The sequence below is a fragment of the Columba livia genome, chromosome 8 (genome assembly GCF_036013475.1).
Source record: "Columba livia isolate bColLiv1 breed racing homer chromosome 8, bColLiv1.pat.W.v2, whole genome shotgun sequence".
NCBI lineage: Eukaryota > Metazoa > Chordata > Aves > Columbiformes > Columbidae > Columba > Columba livia.
This window is the reverse complement of record NC_088609.1, coordinates 23,110,776-23,129,868: the sequence shown is the minus strand read 5'-3', so window position 1 is coordinate 23,129,868 and position 19,093 is coordinate 23,110,776. Positions and strand designations below refer to the sequence as shown.

At 38.8% G+C, this 19,093-nt stretch overlaps 1 protein-coding gene across 2 annotated transcripts in view; it reads right to left on the bottom strand.

Annotated features, from left to right (window-relative positions):
• DPYD (dihydropyrimidine dehydrogenase) overlaps nt 1-19,093 on the bottom strand; it is a 346,955-nt gene that overhangs the window by 65,259 nt on the left and 262,603 nt on the right. For both annotated transcript variants that reach the window (XM_065072591.1, XM_065072592.1), the window contains one exon: nt 1,551-1,693. In XM_065072591.1, coding sequence (XP_064928663.1) covers nt 1,551-1,693 — 143 coding nt within the window. The remainder of the gene's footprint in view (nt 1-1,550; nt 1,694-19,093) is intronic.

Genomic DNA, 19,093 nt, shown 5'->3' with positions numbered 1-19,093 from the left:
AGGGAAATAAACAGCTACACAGTCTATATAAAGGAAAAGTGCATAAATAAAATTTAAAAACTTCATTTTTAGTCATCCAGAAACAGACACAGCAGACATAGAACAGAAAAAATTCCACTGTGTAGTTCAAGTCACGTAACATTGTCACAGACAAAGCCATCAAAACTGCAGCTCTATTACGACAACAAATGAAATGCATGTATAGCACCAAAAACATTCCCTTGCCAACCTTACTGTTTTTTAGAAAAATGCTCTGTGGTTTGTACTGTTACTTAGTATTTATATAGAAGAAGCTCTCGACCCTTGTCTAAGAAAGGTGGATCTTTTGTCTGTTCATGGGTAGAGTTTGAAGCATTCTAATACAAACTAGTTAAAACAATGGGAAATGGTATTAATAAATCCAAAGAACACAGTAAGTTTTTAAAAAAGCAATAGCCTTCTACTTCAGCTCTCAGAGATACTAACTTTGATGCGCATTAAGAACCCCAACAAAACTAAACCATTGAATTGGCCTATTTTTTTTTCTGAAATACAGCAAACAAATGACTAATTTAAGCAGTCACCATAGCTGTGCAGAAAGGATGGACACACTGAATCTAATTTTAATGTCAAAGTGAATTGTGGGAATGAAACCACCCCAACCATCCCACAGAGTGACACGAAGCCAATATCCACAGCTGCTGTTGTCTACAACGGAAACTACAGGTAAAGGGCATGAGTATCTACCAGAAGGTAACAACATACAATGGAATACTATAACATACTCACCACCTGCTCCTTATCAGCCGTTCTGACACACATGCTGCAATGGTGCCCTGACATGAGCAGCAAGGAGGCTATTTTCCAGACAGTTTCTGGTGCCCACAAAAGAAGGTCTCCAAGCCTTCCCTCCATGAGGGACTAACTAACCATACCAGTCTGGCCAGGACCTCAGAAGAACCCCTCAGGCAACGTAAACAGCCTCAATTACTGCATGTGGTGTGACACCTTCCTCCAACACAATAGGCTGCAAAGCCAGCACCATATGCAGGAGGTGCAGCTCTGCACCTCCTGTCCCAATAAACATCCTGAGGGACACAGATGCCTGGATAAACAAGAGTTACTTTAAACTGGCTCCCAGTGGGACCAAAGTGGTCCTCTTTGAAAGCTCTCTCCTCTTGAAAAGGCTCTTTGCAGAAGACAAAAATAAAAAATATGAAAGGAAGATCAGGTAGGTCAGTCTTAACCCTGTGTTAAGCTTGGTTGTATGACAAAGGAGAGATGTTGAAAGTTTAAATCCTATAGATTAGAGATGAAAGGTCATAACATACTCATGGCTAGCCTTTTTCCAGATTGGTATTGTGACACCCAAAGTAATCTTTTGGCAACTTCTCCTCCTCCTTCATCTAAAATGAATATCCCTTAGCAAGAAGCATGAAACTAAAAACATGAAAATTCCTTTCAGTGGTATAAACCCCCCACTATACTAGTGTTTGGAAGGAAGATACATTACGGTTTTAATTACAGTTATTTTAACTTTAATTAACTTTAAAGAAAGAGAGGAAAGGTACCTGTAAAACTGAAGCCCCACTGTGCAGAAACTGGAGCCCACTTTCAGCAGAATCGATGCCTCCAGTTGCTAAGATGGGAAATCCTGGGAGAGCACGGGCTATGGCAGATACTGCGCGGAGGGCGATGGGTCTAATAGCACTTCCTGCAGAAAACCAGAACGTTTTGTAAGCAAGGTCAGAACACGTCCTGATGTAATTTGCACATTTCTCATGGTAGGAAGATCAGGAACTAACACCTAATTCTGAGATACAGAGGCTACCAACACACCAAGCAGGTTTCAAGTGGTATCAATAGTCGTAAAGTATCAGGACTTAGGCTGAAATAAATAAAATTGCAGAAACATTTGGATAAACATTTCAAAACTGGCTTGAACATTTTAGCTGATGCTCAAAACAAAGACTAACCATGTCCGAGACAGAAAGCAATACTTTACCATACGGTACACTGTAAACAAAGAGATGTATGTTTCTACATAAAGAATAAGGGTGATTTTTTGAACACAGATATTGTCCAAGTGGGAGGGAACATCTAATTTACTTATGTCTGACTAAAAATTGTTTAAAAGCACCATTTCACTGCACTTGACATTTCATATATTATTTAATACGTTTCCCCTTTGGATGTTTGTAGATTCAGATAATCCTTTAAGTAAGCACCTTTAAACTATTAACACAATAGTGAGAAGCTCAAAAGAGTATAGTATGTTCATCCGTGGTTGTATCTCCAAGACTGGAGCTTGAATTTTCAAACAGTATATAGAGATTGAGTCAGACAACTCCCAGCTACAATTTAGAGGAATTATTATTAAAATCTCAATACACTCTGTCTGCAATGCATCTGCTTTGGCTACATCCTATTTAAAATATGCATAGAGATGCTGCTCATTAAATGATGGATGGCATAGACAGGTGACACTTTCATTTTTTTTTTAGGTTGGTTGGGAGTTCTCTAGCTAACTCCCACATTCTTAAATTTTTTACTTAATTTAGAGAGCCTTTATCATAACTTTATTTTGTGATTGGGCAAAAATATGGTAGTGCAAGGGAGGGATACATCGCTCCCAGAAGAACTGGCTGGCTGTCAACCTATACAAGGAAGTGCTAATACTTTTTGAACAGCCTCCATTGGTGTTTTAATAACCTTTAAATCTTTGACTATCTGCAAGAGCAAATAACTGAAAGAGAAGAAAGAAATAAAAGCAGTGCAACAAACAAAGCAATAGGAAGAGGAAACTAAAATTAGGAGGTGTGGGAAAAGAGACCATGCAGAAATAGCAGCTGTTGCATTGCCACACCCCTGCTTAGACGTCTGACCACCACCCTCATCTCCTTCAGACAAAATTTATTCTTCAGCCCAGTAAAGATGTCTTGCCATTTTTTCTCTACCCTTTCCAAGACAGAAGTACTGCAGTCTGCTGGCTGGATTTTTAATTTAAGGAAGCCTTTAGGAAAGGATAAGTTGCCTTTTTCAAGCAACCCTGTCTCACAGAGCCCAGCATCTACCTTCCCATCAGTGCTTCCTCCCAGGCAGAGCTTTACTGGTGTCCATGAAGGACCTACTGTCGGCTCAGGATTCTGCTCTCTAGAAAGAGCCTCTGCCCTGCTTGTGCATCAGCGAAAACCTCTGCAGTCTAGCTGGAATGGTCAATGAGAAGAGTGATACCAGACGAGGTCAGGTTGCAAAACCCGTTGTGTTTTGCTTAAAATAGGACAACTGCACTGTCACTTTGCCAAGGTGCTGTGTTTTCAAGGTAATTTTCCATTACGGAAAACAGAAATTTGTTTTGTCTTAACCATTAAAAACACTCTGTCTTCAGCTCACATTGCCCTTTGCAACATACCACTGCCCATCACTGCAGCCCTGACAGACAAACCTGAGTTCACAGGAGACTCTGGCCCATCAGCATTAAACACATTCACACCCAAAAGCTCAGCTAAGCATCTCTATTGACACCTGCACAAAATTATCTTCTTGGGCAATGACAACTTCTGCTGCCTCAGGACAGAAACTTTCTCGTTATATACTCAGTACAACACCTCCTCCTTCTTTAATAGCTGATCTCTGCACCTGAGCAAAAACCAGAAGACTCACCATCTGATCAGACTCTTCCACCTGCCATCAAGACACATGGGATGTTCTTCCACACCCACGTTAGAGATCAGGGCTGCTCACTGGCTTTACACGGATACTTCTTGCTAGTTTAGAGATATGATATTTTCAGCATATAAACTTTAATTTGCAGAAATGGACAGCCTAACCAAAGATGTGTGTTTTGGTGAAAACTAGAGCCTGGTACAGAAAAATGTGAAATCTCACCGAAATTGCTTTAAGGAATCTAAGATCACACCAGAAGAGATCATGGCAGGGAGGTGGTGCTGAGCAGGAACTTTCAACAGGACACTCTTTGCCATCATATGAGCTAGATCAATTGTAATGCCTTTCAAAGGAACAGAATGATCCTGCGAAAGAGTATGACTGCTAGTATCCAAAGAGCAAATATGACAACAGAACTGATGTGCCAGTCTTAGAGAAAGAAAAAAAATACAAAAAAAAACAAAAAAAACCACAAAACAACAACAACAAAAAAAACCCAACCGAAAACGGAACCATGCTGTTTGCTCTCACAGATTTATTTATAAAGCCTTTTGGAGGGCATACATATGAAGATATACACTACACAGCCAAAACCATTGAAAACAATCTCATTGAAAAACACTCGTTCATGAAATTCTTCAAATATTCAGTGTTTGAAATCGAGCCTATAGGTAAGCATCAGACTTGCTATATTGCTTTCAGGCACTGACACAGCTGCTCCAGAATCTCACTGTGATGAGGTAGTTATTTTTCAGAAAGGTGAAGGAGTACAGATGCTGGTAACTCTGAAATCATGTGGCTAGAGGGAAATTTCTTCCCAATATGCATGAGTTAAAAACCGACATCTGCCTTGAGGCATGTAGGTTTATATTCTTTTAACCCCAATGTAACTCTAAGAGTTTGCATTCAATCAGTTTTAAGCCTTATAGGCCCTTGACCTTGTAGCAAAGAGTTCCACAAGAAAATATTTTCAGAATAGAATTGTTCCTTTCTTCAGTCTGATTAAATTAGCCACCTCCTCACTTAAATGACTGTCTCTGCACAATGGTCAGCAGAGAAAAAGGAGCAAATGACAGTTTATTTAAGGTTTCAGCACAATAGGTAATCAGAAAGGCCTTCATTCAGCCCAAAGAAATCAAGCATATGATTTGATGAAGCCTAGCAGAGATAGCAATGAGACTTTGAATTTATTATGGAACACAGGTACTTTTTACTACTAGCTGCACTTGATATTCATAATATGAGTTATTACTTACATTTGGTGATTAGTAAATTAGAGATAAATTGGTACGATCGCAAAAGCATTCCATTCATCTATAATTCACCTAAATGAATTTAAAAACATTTCAGGAGTGCTTCTGATGAGAGTAAATAAATGGCTCTAATGACAATCAGAGGGTTGACTGAGGTGTCACTATTCATCACAGCATTTTTTTCTTTAGTCTACAGAATACGGAACAAGCACATCAGAAGGTGCAGCCATTCTCCTGTGCATTTCTTGATCAACAGTTCAGATGCTTCCCCTTCTGTAATAAAAGCTGCTGATCTGGAATACAATGTAATTTACTTGTAATAGAGATCCTACTGTCTAATGAAATAGCGAAACAACCTTCCAGATTAAAGCCAAAAAAAGAAAGAATACAAATAATAGAGATAGCAAGCTATTAAAAAAAAGGCAAATAAAAACTAAAAAAACAAAGCAAACTAACATTGAATGTGATCTAGAGTGTCTATTTTCTTCCATTTCCATATAAGTACCACAGGAAGGTAATAAATCCCATTACAGAGATTTGTGCAGAAGGAGTTTTTAAAAGGTTGAAATAAAGGAGATTTAATGCCAAATTTTAAAAGAGCTGTAAGCAGTAGTGAGAATTTGCAGAACGTTGTCAGATAAATCCACTGGTATTTAAGAAGCTGAGGTCCAAATCCAGCACACACTTGAAAGACAGTTCACATGCTAAAAATTAAGCACCTACCACATACTTTGACATGTTGGAACCTGTAATTCCACTAGTTATGCACCCATAGCTGGGGAAACTGCTGGTATGGTACTCTCTTGATAGCAGCATTACAGCAGCTACCAGATGTGAGATGTGGCTATCATCTACCTTGCTGTAAAATAAGGATATTTAATAAATAAAGTCCATTTATCCAGACCTCAAGCAGGGGAGTGAGATTTGGAAATGAAAGACAGAGAGAAAAATAGCTGGTGGAGATGACATGCTACTCTATGTTGAAAACTACTCTTTCAAGTCTCTTATTAATTATGGAACAAATACTTGCTATTATATAAAGATCTAAACAATGAAATAAATATACGATGTAAAAGTCCCTGACCTTTTTTCTTGCCTGAAAGAGCTTTGCTTTTCTTTTTATTAAAAAGTTAGAATTTTTTTGAAACTATGAGAGACTGAAGTCAAGGAAATCCAATAGGCAAAACACAATGAAGAAGCAGAGCATGTGTCAATCAAATGCCTCTCCCTGATCAGTGCAGGTAGGCAGAGCTGTCCTTTTCCTCTGAGGACAGCAGACTGATGACAAACTGATGAGAGGTATTACACCTACTTATTTTTTGATTGTTTGTTTTTCCTTTGAAAGCAAAAAGCCCTTTACCAATGCCATAAGACACATGTTTTATTAAGACCTTGTAAGTCCTTAGAGTCCCCAGAGGACTCGATCCTGTAAAGCACCAAAAATGTGCACTAGATTGAGGCTTGAGAGCCAAACTTAATGCCTTCCTTCAAGGAGAAGCCTGGCACTAAGCTTCAAGCAACCCAGTAGCTTTGAAAGTTCCTAGCAGAAACAATTCAGATCTTCTTGATCCACCAATGGGGGAAAAAAAAAAAACCTCAAACAACAAAACAACAGTCTCAGAAGCCTTAAATACTGGGCTGCATACTCACTTGCAATATTTTGCACCAATGTTGTAGTTTAAAGTCTTTAACACATATTTGTAGCAGCTCTAAATGGGTCTTCAGGTAAAGATGATCCAGGTCAATTAAGAAACAGCTAACGGAACTGAGATGAATCAATTCAGACTCATAATACTGACCCTGAATCTTGAAACAGTCTGAATGGTCTTTACCAAACCCTTTATCAACAAAATAAACATTCAAAAGGAAAGCAAACCCTCATACCTCTGGTTAGTAGATGACTTAAAAGCAAATTTTTCTATCTATGGTTACTAGATGGAATAAAAATGAATTTGGGTCATAATTCTCCCCATTCTGTGCATTGTAAAGTGAAATTAATTTTTAATTTGCATCATTTTACACTGCAGTTCTTTACAAAATTAATATGAGATTTAAAACACAGAGCCTAAATATTACAAAGAAAAAATTAGCTGATACATTCTATTCAATTAATAAATTACTGATGAAGTCTGTGATGCTAAAAACCATAAAAGTCCAACATCACCCTTCCTCCCTCTGTAAATACATTCTCTTAAGGCAGCTGACATTGTTACTACCTGGACTGTTAAAATTAATAAAGCTAATGACAAAATAAGCCAATGACAGCAAATACCAGACTTGGGTGAAAAAGCATTACATAAGGGAATTGTTCCTGGAAAGTTCAGTCATTGCAGATGATCAATCCAATGCTGCAGGAAGGAAGGAAATTAAAAAGTTTGGGGATTAGGGGGGGAAAAAAAAAAAAAAGGAAAACAAAAAACAAACAACAAACAAAACCAACCAAACAGAAAACATAATCCTTTGTTAAGACACTTTCTCGATAATGTGTATGCTGGCTAGTACTGATGATCAAAGTACTTTATACATATATATATATATATATATATATGTACGTATATATATAGATATACATATGCATATATATGTATATCTATATATATACGTACATATATATGTATATATATATATATATATATAATCTGCATTTGCAAACAGTCCAGGGAAATAAATGTGTGGGTTATACACAACTCATTTGCACTGCATTCCTTCCGATTGCAATTATTCTAAAAGTTCTTTCGCTCTCCCACCTGTAGGTGGCCACCATAAGCTACACTTATCAAATAACTCATTAGCAAGGTTTTCAGTACTGTCATATGCAGATAATTAGCAATTTATTTAAATAACCAATTTCTGTGGAAATAATTGCCATGAAATGCCCTGAACCTACTTTTTATAAACTATAATAAAAGTGTTAAGACAATCCCTGACATTTGCAAATGCCATTAGTTCACCTTTCCTTTTGATAGTGCTGTGGCATTATGTTTAAACAATTACCCGATAACGCAGCAGTTTAATGAAACAGTGTAGCAGGCACATCCTTCAAAATGGCCAGAGAATGCATTTATATGCAGAAGAAAACCCAATGAACAGACGTGTTTAGAGAGAAAGAATATCCACAGTGGTTATGAGTTGCCCAAATGGGCTGCACAATATTCAGTGCACTAAAAAGTAGAGGAAGTGCCCAAAGAGCAAGTTCAAGATGGACCTTGGCACAGCTATCATGATGCACAGCCCAACACTTGTCACTGGGCTCAGGATTCAGAGAAGACTCTTCACTGTTCCCTCTCTATTTCACAGCTTGGTCAGTCCTTCAGTCCATTACTACTCACATGTTAATAGCCATTTGCCAAAATCACTACTAATAATGTATGATTTACTCAGGCTCTGGCTATTTCCGACCAAAGCTTTTAATTATTCATTTAGCAAATGGAGTATTTGATGGAATATTCATTTTATGGGATGTCTCTACAACAGTTAGACTACATCTTCAAAGGAATAGCTACCTAATGTTACATTTTATCAATAATTTTTAAAGGGTGATGTGCCAATACTACCAAATCAATGGCAAAGGTTCTGCTGACTACAAGGAAGTCAAGACATTACCTCAAGACTTTAGAATACAGTTACTGATTCTGCAGATTCAAAACAATTTCTAACTCACGCTGCCATTGCTGGCTTTTGAAACAGTATCAACTGACTGCATTCTACTCATTTTTGTTAGCATATTGAGACTATTTATGACATTTATGGCTTGATAAATTAACGGTGTGTTAATATTTTCTCTGATGATTATTTCCTCCTTCCTTCTTATTTCAAAGTTTACTTGTCATTTGATTCCATTAGGGACACCTACAAGTTTGAGCCCAACTTGTGACTGGAAAAAAGAAGTAGTAATTTTGCTTCATGTTTCCTTTGAAAAAAAAAAAGAAGTACACAAACAGAAAAAATGGTGGAACTGTCATAAGCACAGAAAAAAATCCATAGCCTTTTTAGGATTTATTTTTTACCATTTTTCAATTGATTCTAATGATTATTTATGCTCTTTCAGCTGAAAGTTCACAAAATCACCAGAGTTCCCATTCAATAAATGTTTAGCAGTCATCAGAGACTTCTCTCAATTAAAAAGGTTAGAATTGGAGAAAGAGAGAGGGGGAAAAAGTAAAGTTTTCTTATCTGTAAATATTGTTCATCCAGAAAGACTTAGGGGAATTTTCACTCATATTGAAGTTCAGTAGGAAAAATCAAGAGGACAGATACAAATCGTTTTGCAATTGCTGCAAGAGCTGGTGAAACATTTTCTAACAAAGCCATTCTCTCGCTGAAAACTACAGCGCCACTAAAAATCAATGCATCTGGTGATCTGCATGAAACTTAGCAAAGCATTTTCTGCTGCAATTTCTCAGATGTTCATTATTTAATTTCATTTATGCTTTCTACTTCGGTTTGACTCGAAGCTGACAATGGTCTCACCCCATGCTCTGTATGCTCTGTGGCTGCCCTGCCCTTGCCTTTCCCCGAGCTTCGCTGCCGCTCCCCAGTGCGACCCAGGGTCGGGGTCCCCGGGTCGGTGCGGGGAGCTGAGCAGAGGGTACTGCTGGTGGAAGTCCCGCACCCATCACCCTGCTCCTCCACCAGAATGGGACAAAACTGGCCTTTTACTGAGAGCCGTACTGCTAACAAAATAAAACAAATAAGGATACAACAGTAATGATAAAAGAATAAAAGTAGTGCTGCTAACTGAGGTATGCTCCTGACATAACACAAAAAAAAAGACATGTGAACCAGACTGGCGTAAGACCCAAAGGACAGCCAATGTCAGAAATACTGCCCACAGTCACCCAACAAGACTGTTGCAGCCATCACAGAGGGACAAATGAGTTCCTGCCAAATTCTGCTGGGCAATCATTCCCCCCGAAACATGTGAGTGCTTCACTTCAGGACACTGGGGCTAGCTGCCCGTTTATTTTGGTGCAGAGACAGATGTGTTCAACTTGAAGTCTAGTGGAAGTCTCGGTGGCTGTTTACCCAGACGCTTACAGATTTGTTCAAAGGCAGCCTCGCCTCTGCCAGCCTCAGAGGCAGCGCTACCTTTGTCTGAGCTGGTTTTAACCTCCTTAACAACAACAACCACCACAGTCAACATGACCCTGGTGCCAGAAAGCAGGAGGTGCATGTGTGTCTATGTGTCTGTACCTGTACTTCAGCGCACGTGTCGTTCTAATCATAAAAAGGCAATTTGGTACATCTAAGGAGACACTGGAAGAGTGCCACCTGGCTGCTGAGTGGGGTACTGAGGTTCTTGCAGCATATTTAAAAATAAAAACATTACTGAAAAATGCAGTACAACAACTTTTCAGGTTATTTACAAAACCTGAAGCGTATCTTGGACTGTTTAACAACCACTTGTGTAAGAAGTCCATTACAGAAAGCGAAGCACATGAAAGTACAGCAAACTAAAAAAACACAGATCTAAATACCTGGAAAGCTCAGATGAAGTATTTTCTTCTTCCTTTACATAACTTAGGATCATTCTTATACTATTTTGAGGTTTATCTATTTTATTTTGTCTATGTCTCTATTTTATCTAGGTCATCCAGTTGCTACTCCCTAGTAATATACAATGCTATGAACGGATATATTTAGATCTATTTACAGATAAATAAAATATATTAAAAATATAAAGGCATGAACACAAAACTTCTGTGAAACAAATAACTCAATTTTAGCAGAAAACACTGTATTTTCCTGTGGACTAGTGTGTGTATCTACACACTTATACCATATTATTATTACATATCCATATTATCTGTGTGAGTATATATATACACGCACAGTCAGTAGATATATTTCCATATTCACATATACATAAAACAGCGGATGACACGTCCCCTGATAAAAACTGTTATTTCAACACTTCAAGTGAAAAGTGTTAAAATAAATGGCTCATCACATACAGTGTGTTAAAATAAATGTTTATTTCAACACTGTGTGTATCATAGCCATTTATTTCAACACTTCCCCTTTCTCAAGACTCACACAACCAAGAGCAGGAGAACTGGTAGCTCTACCTAAGGGTGGCTGAAGCACACAGCCTACTCATCTGCTTGCCATAGGATGAGTAGGAAGTTATTTGACACTTTACTTTCTCCCAGCAATAAATGGAAACTACCTACCTTGACTGTTCATGGGGATCTGCATGTGTCTGTAAGCTGGTGGGCTGTATCATCATTTGGAAAGAAGAAGGGCCATACCAGAGTCTGTTGAGATATTTGGAAAGCAAGCTGCTGCTACCAGGGTGGGGTTGGAAAAAGCAGCAAAGTATGGTGGCTTTTGGCAATTTCACTTAGCAATTTTGGAGTTTGACACAAAGGGATCTCGGCAGACAAAAACTCTAGGAAAAACTAGAGCTGTTAATACTGAAGGCTGGATAGGATGTGATTTTTGCAGGACCAGTTGTAATATGGTGATCAAACGATGAATTAGGAGAGAACAGCTGGGTCCCCACTCTATCGTGCTGAAAATAGTTTCTTGGGAGGATTCTTCAGCTCTCAAGATTTGCCTTTTTATTATAATACAGAAGCTGAAGGATCTTTGGAGCAGAAGCTTTCCAACTTCAGGTGGTCTCTAAAGTAGAAATACAGCCATTGGGAGTTTCATGTTGGTGCATTTAGATTAGTGTCAGCATCTGAACTTGCTCCTACCAGCTGAGCTCGGACATGGATGCTAGCTTAACACTGGCATATAATGTAGTTTCTTTCTCTGCCTTATTTTGGGAAGAAAGCACAAGAAGCTCTGGTAGTTCCCACTGGAGCCAGAGGGCACTACATCTTTATAGATAGTCTCTAAGGGACAGAGGCAGGATGAGGATGAGGGAATTTAAATAATGCACAAAACATGCACAAACTACAAGTCCCTTCGGAGTGATGTTTACTGTTAAGTTGCCTGCAATGTTTTTTTACAGCTTTCCTCCTTTGATAAACTCTCAAAGCATGATTAGAGATTGCCTAGGCTCCAGAAAGACAGTGTGGCCTTAAGAAGATAAACACTTGGCGGCATTTCTCTTCTCTTTTTCTTGTACTTTTTCTTCCCTGAAATTGCAGATCTGTGTGATGGTCTGGACAGAGCACAAATTAAACTAATGAAATGTTAGTGAAGACTTTGCAACCAGCAAACCCTGTCAGAAGACTGTTTTGCACACAGACAATGAAAAATTGAGACCACAATTTCATCAACCCACAAATAAATTCACTGCCTCGAGACAAGGCACTGCACAGTGCTAGCTGCCCATATTCAAACATCTCTCTTCCTGTAAAGTTATCTTCCCCCAGTGTCACCTTTGGCAGATAAAACACTATAATCATTTTTGCAGCAGAATGGTGTACAATGCAATGAAAGTTCTCCAGAAAAAAAAAAAATGTTTTCACCCTTTCACTTTCCTCAGATGTGATTAGTTCCAGAAGGAGGAGGTATCATCACTCCTTTGAAGGCACTGCAGGTTATAAGATTGGTCCTCAGAAATTGGCAACATGTAATAAAAGTGCTTTATTCCTAAACATCCATCAGTTTCAAGAATGGCAGTTGCTCACAGAATGGTAATAATGGAAATATTCGGCTAATAACTACTGTAGACATTAAAGCACTGTATGACAGACGTGCAGTGCTCATTACACAAGAACACTTTCTCATAATTACAGTTTTATAACTAGGTACACAAGTTTCTAAATATTTACTTCCTTTACCCTTTGGTATTTTTGTAATGAAATTTACATGACAATACCTAGCGTTCCAGAAAAGAAAAGGCCCCCTCACTCCAACAGAGAGCTGATACCTTGGCTTTTGCTGAGACCTTGGCTGCACACAGATGACAATTTTAAAGAAAAGCTTTTTTCTTCTGTTCTTTCTTTTTAATAACCTTCACAACTACGGGAATTTTCATGCCATTTCTTTAGCCGAGACTGTAGAGCAAGCTGAAGAGTTAATGCTTTAATGGAAAGAAAAATAATAGCACATCCGTGCTGTGTAAACTATTCGTGGTATAAAGGAAGGACAAATGTTATTTGCAGAGGCCTTTACTAACTCTAGATGTATTATCAAGGCTTGGTAACTAAAACATGGTTATACCAGTCCTGCTTGTGACCAGCCACAAAACCTGATGTTGATTTCAAGATGAAATTATACACCTGTATCATAACTCTGCTTTCTGCATTAAATAAAAAATAACAGCATTAACAGGCCTAAATACTAACTTCTTTGATATATTCAGAGGAACATAAGGGGATGCAAAGAAATTTAGTGCATTGCTCTGTCAGATCATTTTCATTGTTATCCAATGACAGCAGCTCAGAGAGTAAGGGACTTAATTTATGTACTTATTCATCCCCTTGGCTTCCACTGAAAAAAAGTGATAGCAACACAGCTCCTAAACTACATTCACAGGTCTTCAGTGATCAAAGTAAAGGCCAATTAGTGGAAAGCCAGGGGCCCACAACCTATTTGTTGATTTCAAAATACTGATCACTGTTGCTGCTAAACACATACCAGCTGTATCTGGCACTTAGTGCCTTCTATGACAAGATATCCAAATGCTTTACAAAGGTATAGTATTTTTATCTCACAGAAGAGAAAGGGTGCAAGGAGAGGCCTGGAAATCTGTGTGTGAAGAGAGCAATTCCACCGGAGCAGAAGAGGCAGCAGTCAGCCCTCCTGCTCACGAACCCCTTGGCCCTTGGCCCAGGATGTTATATTACCCTTTTTTTTTTTAAACTGTTGATAATTTAAAGGGTACCTTTTCAGAAGTATGCTTTATAAATCAACTCAAGCAGTCTCCTCTTAGAAGTAAATTACAAACTAATGTCCTGGGTATGTTATTCTGAGCATTTTCAGGGATTAATTTTTATGCCCATTCAAACCACAGTCTCAAGAGTGGGAGTTTGGCTGCTCACAGACGCGTACAGGACTGTTGTGGACTGTTGCTGTCACTCATAAAGGAATTACTTTCTCCTTCCTGTTTTTCTCCAATGTAAAATTAAACATATCTGAAATAACTGATTCACTCTGGGGGCAGTATTTTTGGGAAAAAATAGGTTGCTTCCTTGTTGTTCTTGGTCATGCAAAATTATTAGGAATTCTGAAGGCTATTTTAAGCCATCAGAATACATACGAAAGTGAAGAGATCCCATATGCATGAGCTATCACTGACATAGTACTATGAACGGAAAGCTCAAAGAGGAAGACTTACAAAAGCATAAATGTTCCATGTGAAACTCTAACACATCTGTTCAACATTGAAAAGCCAGCATTTAAGTGCAAAGCACTAGAGAGCTGAGACAAGAGCATTTTTGGAATCAAAACAAATGCTGGTAATTTAAGTAAATACTGTGAAGCACACCAAGACTGTACAATGCTGTATATTGCACAATGCATCTGGTAATCAATTTAGTGTATATGCTATATTTACTAGAAGCCCAAATAGGCTTAAGTCCTTTATTCAGAAATTCAAAAAGTAAACTATAAGCATTATAAACATGATGCATTTACTATTAGAAAAAAATGTGGATTTTTCTTTTTACTTAGAGAACACAAATGAAAATTAATCTCCTTAATTATATTCCACAAAGAATACATGTCCGAGCTTCACTTTCGATCAACAGCTTTCACAGACTCACAGTTTTAGGACATGGTGTGTTCTACAGCATAAAAGATAAATGTGATTAAACTTTAAATTATTGTACATTCAATGTTTACTTCTATTTTGAAGGTCTGAAGTTATGAAGGTTTTATGCTGTCATTTGTGATTCTATACACAATACTTTACTGAAGATGTCATCAAACACAGATGTACAATCAACCTTGCATGTACTGTGGTCCTAAATCAAATATCAATCCACAGTCACAGTATTAAAATACAGCAGAAATTACTAATTCAAGTGGACAGTATCACCTATAATGCCAAAATAAATGGAGTAGGATAATAGTTTTCAGACTTGGGTTACAGTGTCAATGCGGAGACTTGAGCAGTGTTAACTCACCAAGCTTGATCTTGCTTGCCAGAGCATGCTTGTCAATATTTAGCTCCCAGAGAGCACCTCACGAGTCTTTACAAAAAGTAGTTTAAATACAAAATACTACAGCAGCTGCTGTGATCCTTTTTCTAACACTGAGATTAAATAGCTGAAATTTGTTTTGAACTTTTTAAACCAGGAAATGTGTGCCATACACCTACTGTAACAAGAACATGAGAAACAGCATTAAGGGATTGCAATGCTGTTATTAGCGCTCATTAAAATACAGAAAAACACCAGATGCTTTACATTAACTGACTGAAATATATTTTAACATCAAACATACAAATATCACTTTCTCCTGTGATATCAGATTAGAAAATGGACTGGACTAAAATCACATACATCTGTGTTTTTAAAAAAGAGAAGACTACACCTGCAGCAGAAAAAAAATGAATCATTTACTTGCCTAATCACCAGAATTTCATTACAAAATGTAGGCACAGGCTATCTTAGGCATTTGACAGAAGCACCTAAATTAGGAATACACTAATCACAAATTTCTGATGTGCTCAGCAGAGCAAGAAAAGAACCCACCTCTGAGGATGCCCGACTTCTTACAGTGACGAAGTAGAAGCTCAACAGTCTCCTAGTGAGGTGCCTGAGGTTCAGCAGGACAACCCTTGGCTGTACTCATTAGCACATTTGCTCACAGCTGGCCCTGAGATCCCCGACAGTGAGCGCCTGTCACTAGCGGTACCTCTGCAAGTCCTTGGCCTCCCTGGGGACACAGGGCTGTCCTGGCAGGAGCGGCAGCTCAGGAAGGCAACACAGGCAGCGTAAGCAGAAGAGAGCAGCACCGCTGCCTGCCTTCTCTGCCCATCTAACCTTCAGCTCAGTGTATCTTACGTGTAAGAAATAGAAATAAATAGCAAAGAACATTGGAGACAGCCCTGGAAGAAGCCCAAATTTGGAAAAGAGATTGTAAGAGTGACAATTTTATTTTTTAAGACCCTTTTACCATCCTGCACTGTCTGACTTTAACAGTAAGCTGAGGATGGTCTCAGAGCTGTAAAATAGCATGCCTGAAAGAGATATAAAGACATCAGAAAGAAATCTGTGTGCCAGCCCCATGGAACAAGGTGGAGCAAGACTTGGGGTCACTTCCCTGCCTCCAGCAGGGTTTACGTCCTCTCTGGACACCTGCCAAGGACTGATCCTTTAATGCATTTTTATGAACAACAAAGATACAAACAATCTCTTCATTATTTCAACAAACCAGATGTACAACATAGCAGCAGCTTTCAAAGTATTTGTTAGGGAAAATAAGTTGCCACCAGATCCTCCTTGGAGGTCTGAATTCTTCAAATCCCACCTTCAATAAGTTCTGAAGAAGATGGACAATTTATAAGAAAAAGTAATTTATTTTTGAAATACCTTTTGCAATACCTTCTCCAGAAGTGCTCCTGATGCACAGAATTTATCAGGGCCTAGAATCAGAAGATTTCTCTGAGTACTCCCTATTAAAATCTAAGGAGCTCTTGAGTGGGCATATATCCAAAAATCAGTGAAAATACTGTCAAAAGCTGATGGATTCAATAGGCAGGCAGCTGATGTGGCATTAACAGTGTAAGCACAGCAATAACTGACAGGGAGTAAGACAAGCTCAGTCCAGCCAAAATAAGGATCAGAGTAATCATACATAATTTTGAAAACTAATAGGTCACTCAAGAGGGCCATGAAACATATATAAACAGCAGACACAACCATACCACACTAAACCGTGCCTTCATCTGCATACCTGCTTGCAGAAAGCCCCACAGCTTTCTCCTCATTCTGAGCTGCCTGTAACAAAGTTCTTCACAGAATCAGCCTTGCCTCAGTGCTGAGCTAGGTGTGGTACCACACATTGTATGGACAGACCTCTTGTCATTAAAAACACCCTCTCTATATATCTGCCACAGCTGTGCAATGGATTTCTCATTCTGAAACAGTGGGACACTGCACTCAACAGTCCTCACTCAGCCCTCACTTAACCCAAATCATGGTGGTTCAATCCCTGACTGTGGGTGTCCTTTGGGATTTGAACAGGACTTTAAAGATGGTTATACAGTGCTTGTTAATAGGAAAGACAATTGCAAGTACCTGGCAACACAGAAATTGCAAATTGTTCATAAAGTGGAAAACCAAATTACTACAGCAGGTTTCCTAAAAGATTTTGTAGGATATATTCGTATATCTTGGGTGTGAGCAGCATATCTGCATAGCTTATCCTATACAATGGTGTGCTTGCCTGAAAAGACACATTAAAATGCAGATCCTTTAGCCAACTACTATATATTAGTTGCATTCTTGTGAAAGGTTAAAAAAACAAACCAAAACAAAACATTCTGATGGTTGTGAAATACTTTTATAAATGCTTCTAGCAATAACTCAAAGATGATGTGATGCCCAGTGAAATACAAACCCAAGATCTACCCAGTTAAACAAATCTGCTATATTTTGTGTTCTGTATTTTATGAGTGAAGTTGGCATTAGGATTTATTCATCATTTAACTAGGATACTAAAAAATACAGCACGTTAGCAGGATTTAGGTGAATAAAGATGTATTCACTGTGATGAGTTCATCACAAATCATAGTTAACCGGTGGTAGAACTTTCAAAGGCTACTTTTACATAGAAGCAGGACAGCAGAAATAAGTGCTCTATGTCCTTTTGGTGCTGCGGGTTGTAAAACAATGTCTGGCTTTAAAGTTGTTCCAAGGATATTTTTTTTTTTCCTAAACCTCCATATCTGCATATCTGATTGTCAAAATATCCTGCAACCAGATCAATCTCAGCAAGCACAGTTTCATGTAACTGTGAAACCTTGTCTTCAAGCCACTTCCTGACCCAGTTCTAAAACACATCAATGCAGTGTTTTATAGGCAGTGAGAACAGTGGGAGCCAAAACATCCTTGCAGAGCTGCTGAAGCCACTGAGGCTACCGAAGCTAGTGACCCAGGTGGAGGAGCTGGCATGTGATACAGAAGTTGGGATGTGTTGTCAGCAGTGGTAGTGTCCCTAGAATAATGGCAAAACACACTAGCCATGTGGCCTAACCTTGAAGCAGAGCTGTCCCACAAGGAGAGGGAAGAACACAAGGAAGCTCTGTGCTAATAAATGTTAAATAAGAAGTCAGGTTTCTCTTTCGTTGTTAGCTCATGTTTTGATGTTGTATCTATTGCATTTTTTTCTTTTTAATAAACGTAAAAATGTGTTTGTTCCTCACATAAGATGAGAACATGTCCTCCACTGAATATAGATGGGCTCTACCACCAGTATATGCTACTTGGAGACTACAGCAAATCAATATGCCAAGTAAGATATGGAAAAAAATGAACATGCTTAAGACACCCCAGGTCAGTACTCAAGGGTTTTAATCTCTGCTGATACAATTGTTAATCAGAATTGTTTACCAGCTCCGTCAGATTCTTGATTTTTTTGGGGGAATTACAATTAGAACTTCTGTTCTGTGAGTGACAGGTACAGTTCATAATTTCCAGAGAAGATGGTTATCTCATTGATCACTATCAAGTACTACCTGTATCACAAACCCTGCTGTTGATTCGGGTACACAATAACAAGTCAGCAGAAAAGATAATTATGGGCCCTTCACAATGGACAGCAGGAAGTTTGTAACACTGGCAAGTATTCACACGAATTTGGACCCTATTTCCTTTGTGAGGTCTTTCCTCCGCCTGCTGTATTAAAGCTCCCTAAACTTCCATAACCTGTATTCGAGTTTGAATCCAACACGCATGTAACACTGCAATAAACCTTTGCAGACCTCCAGGCCAACTTGAACCCTACCACCTGAAATTATCTTCAGGCTCCAGCCCACCACCACACACTTAAGCTACTTAGAAGTCAGAGCGAGGCCTCTGCTCAGCCATGGAGCAGCCGCCAGGACATGGCAGGGTGGGCAGCTCCCGCCACGAGCAGTCGCCTTTCAGCTCTGTGGAAGACTGGAGTCACACTGCATGTCACTACAGTCTATACTCCTCGTTCAAGCTGCATTTAGGAGTCAAAAGACATTTTGACTTCCTTGTGATTATCCAGGGAGAAAGCTGTGCAAGATCAGATTCAGAGAGCTGCCGAGACTTAATGGAAAACAAGCCAAGCAGTAGACTTCACCTGGGCTTTTCTCAATT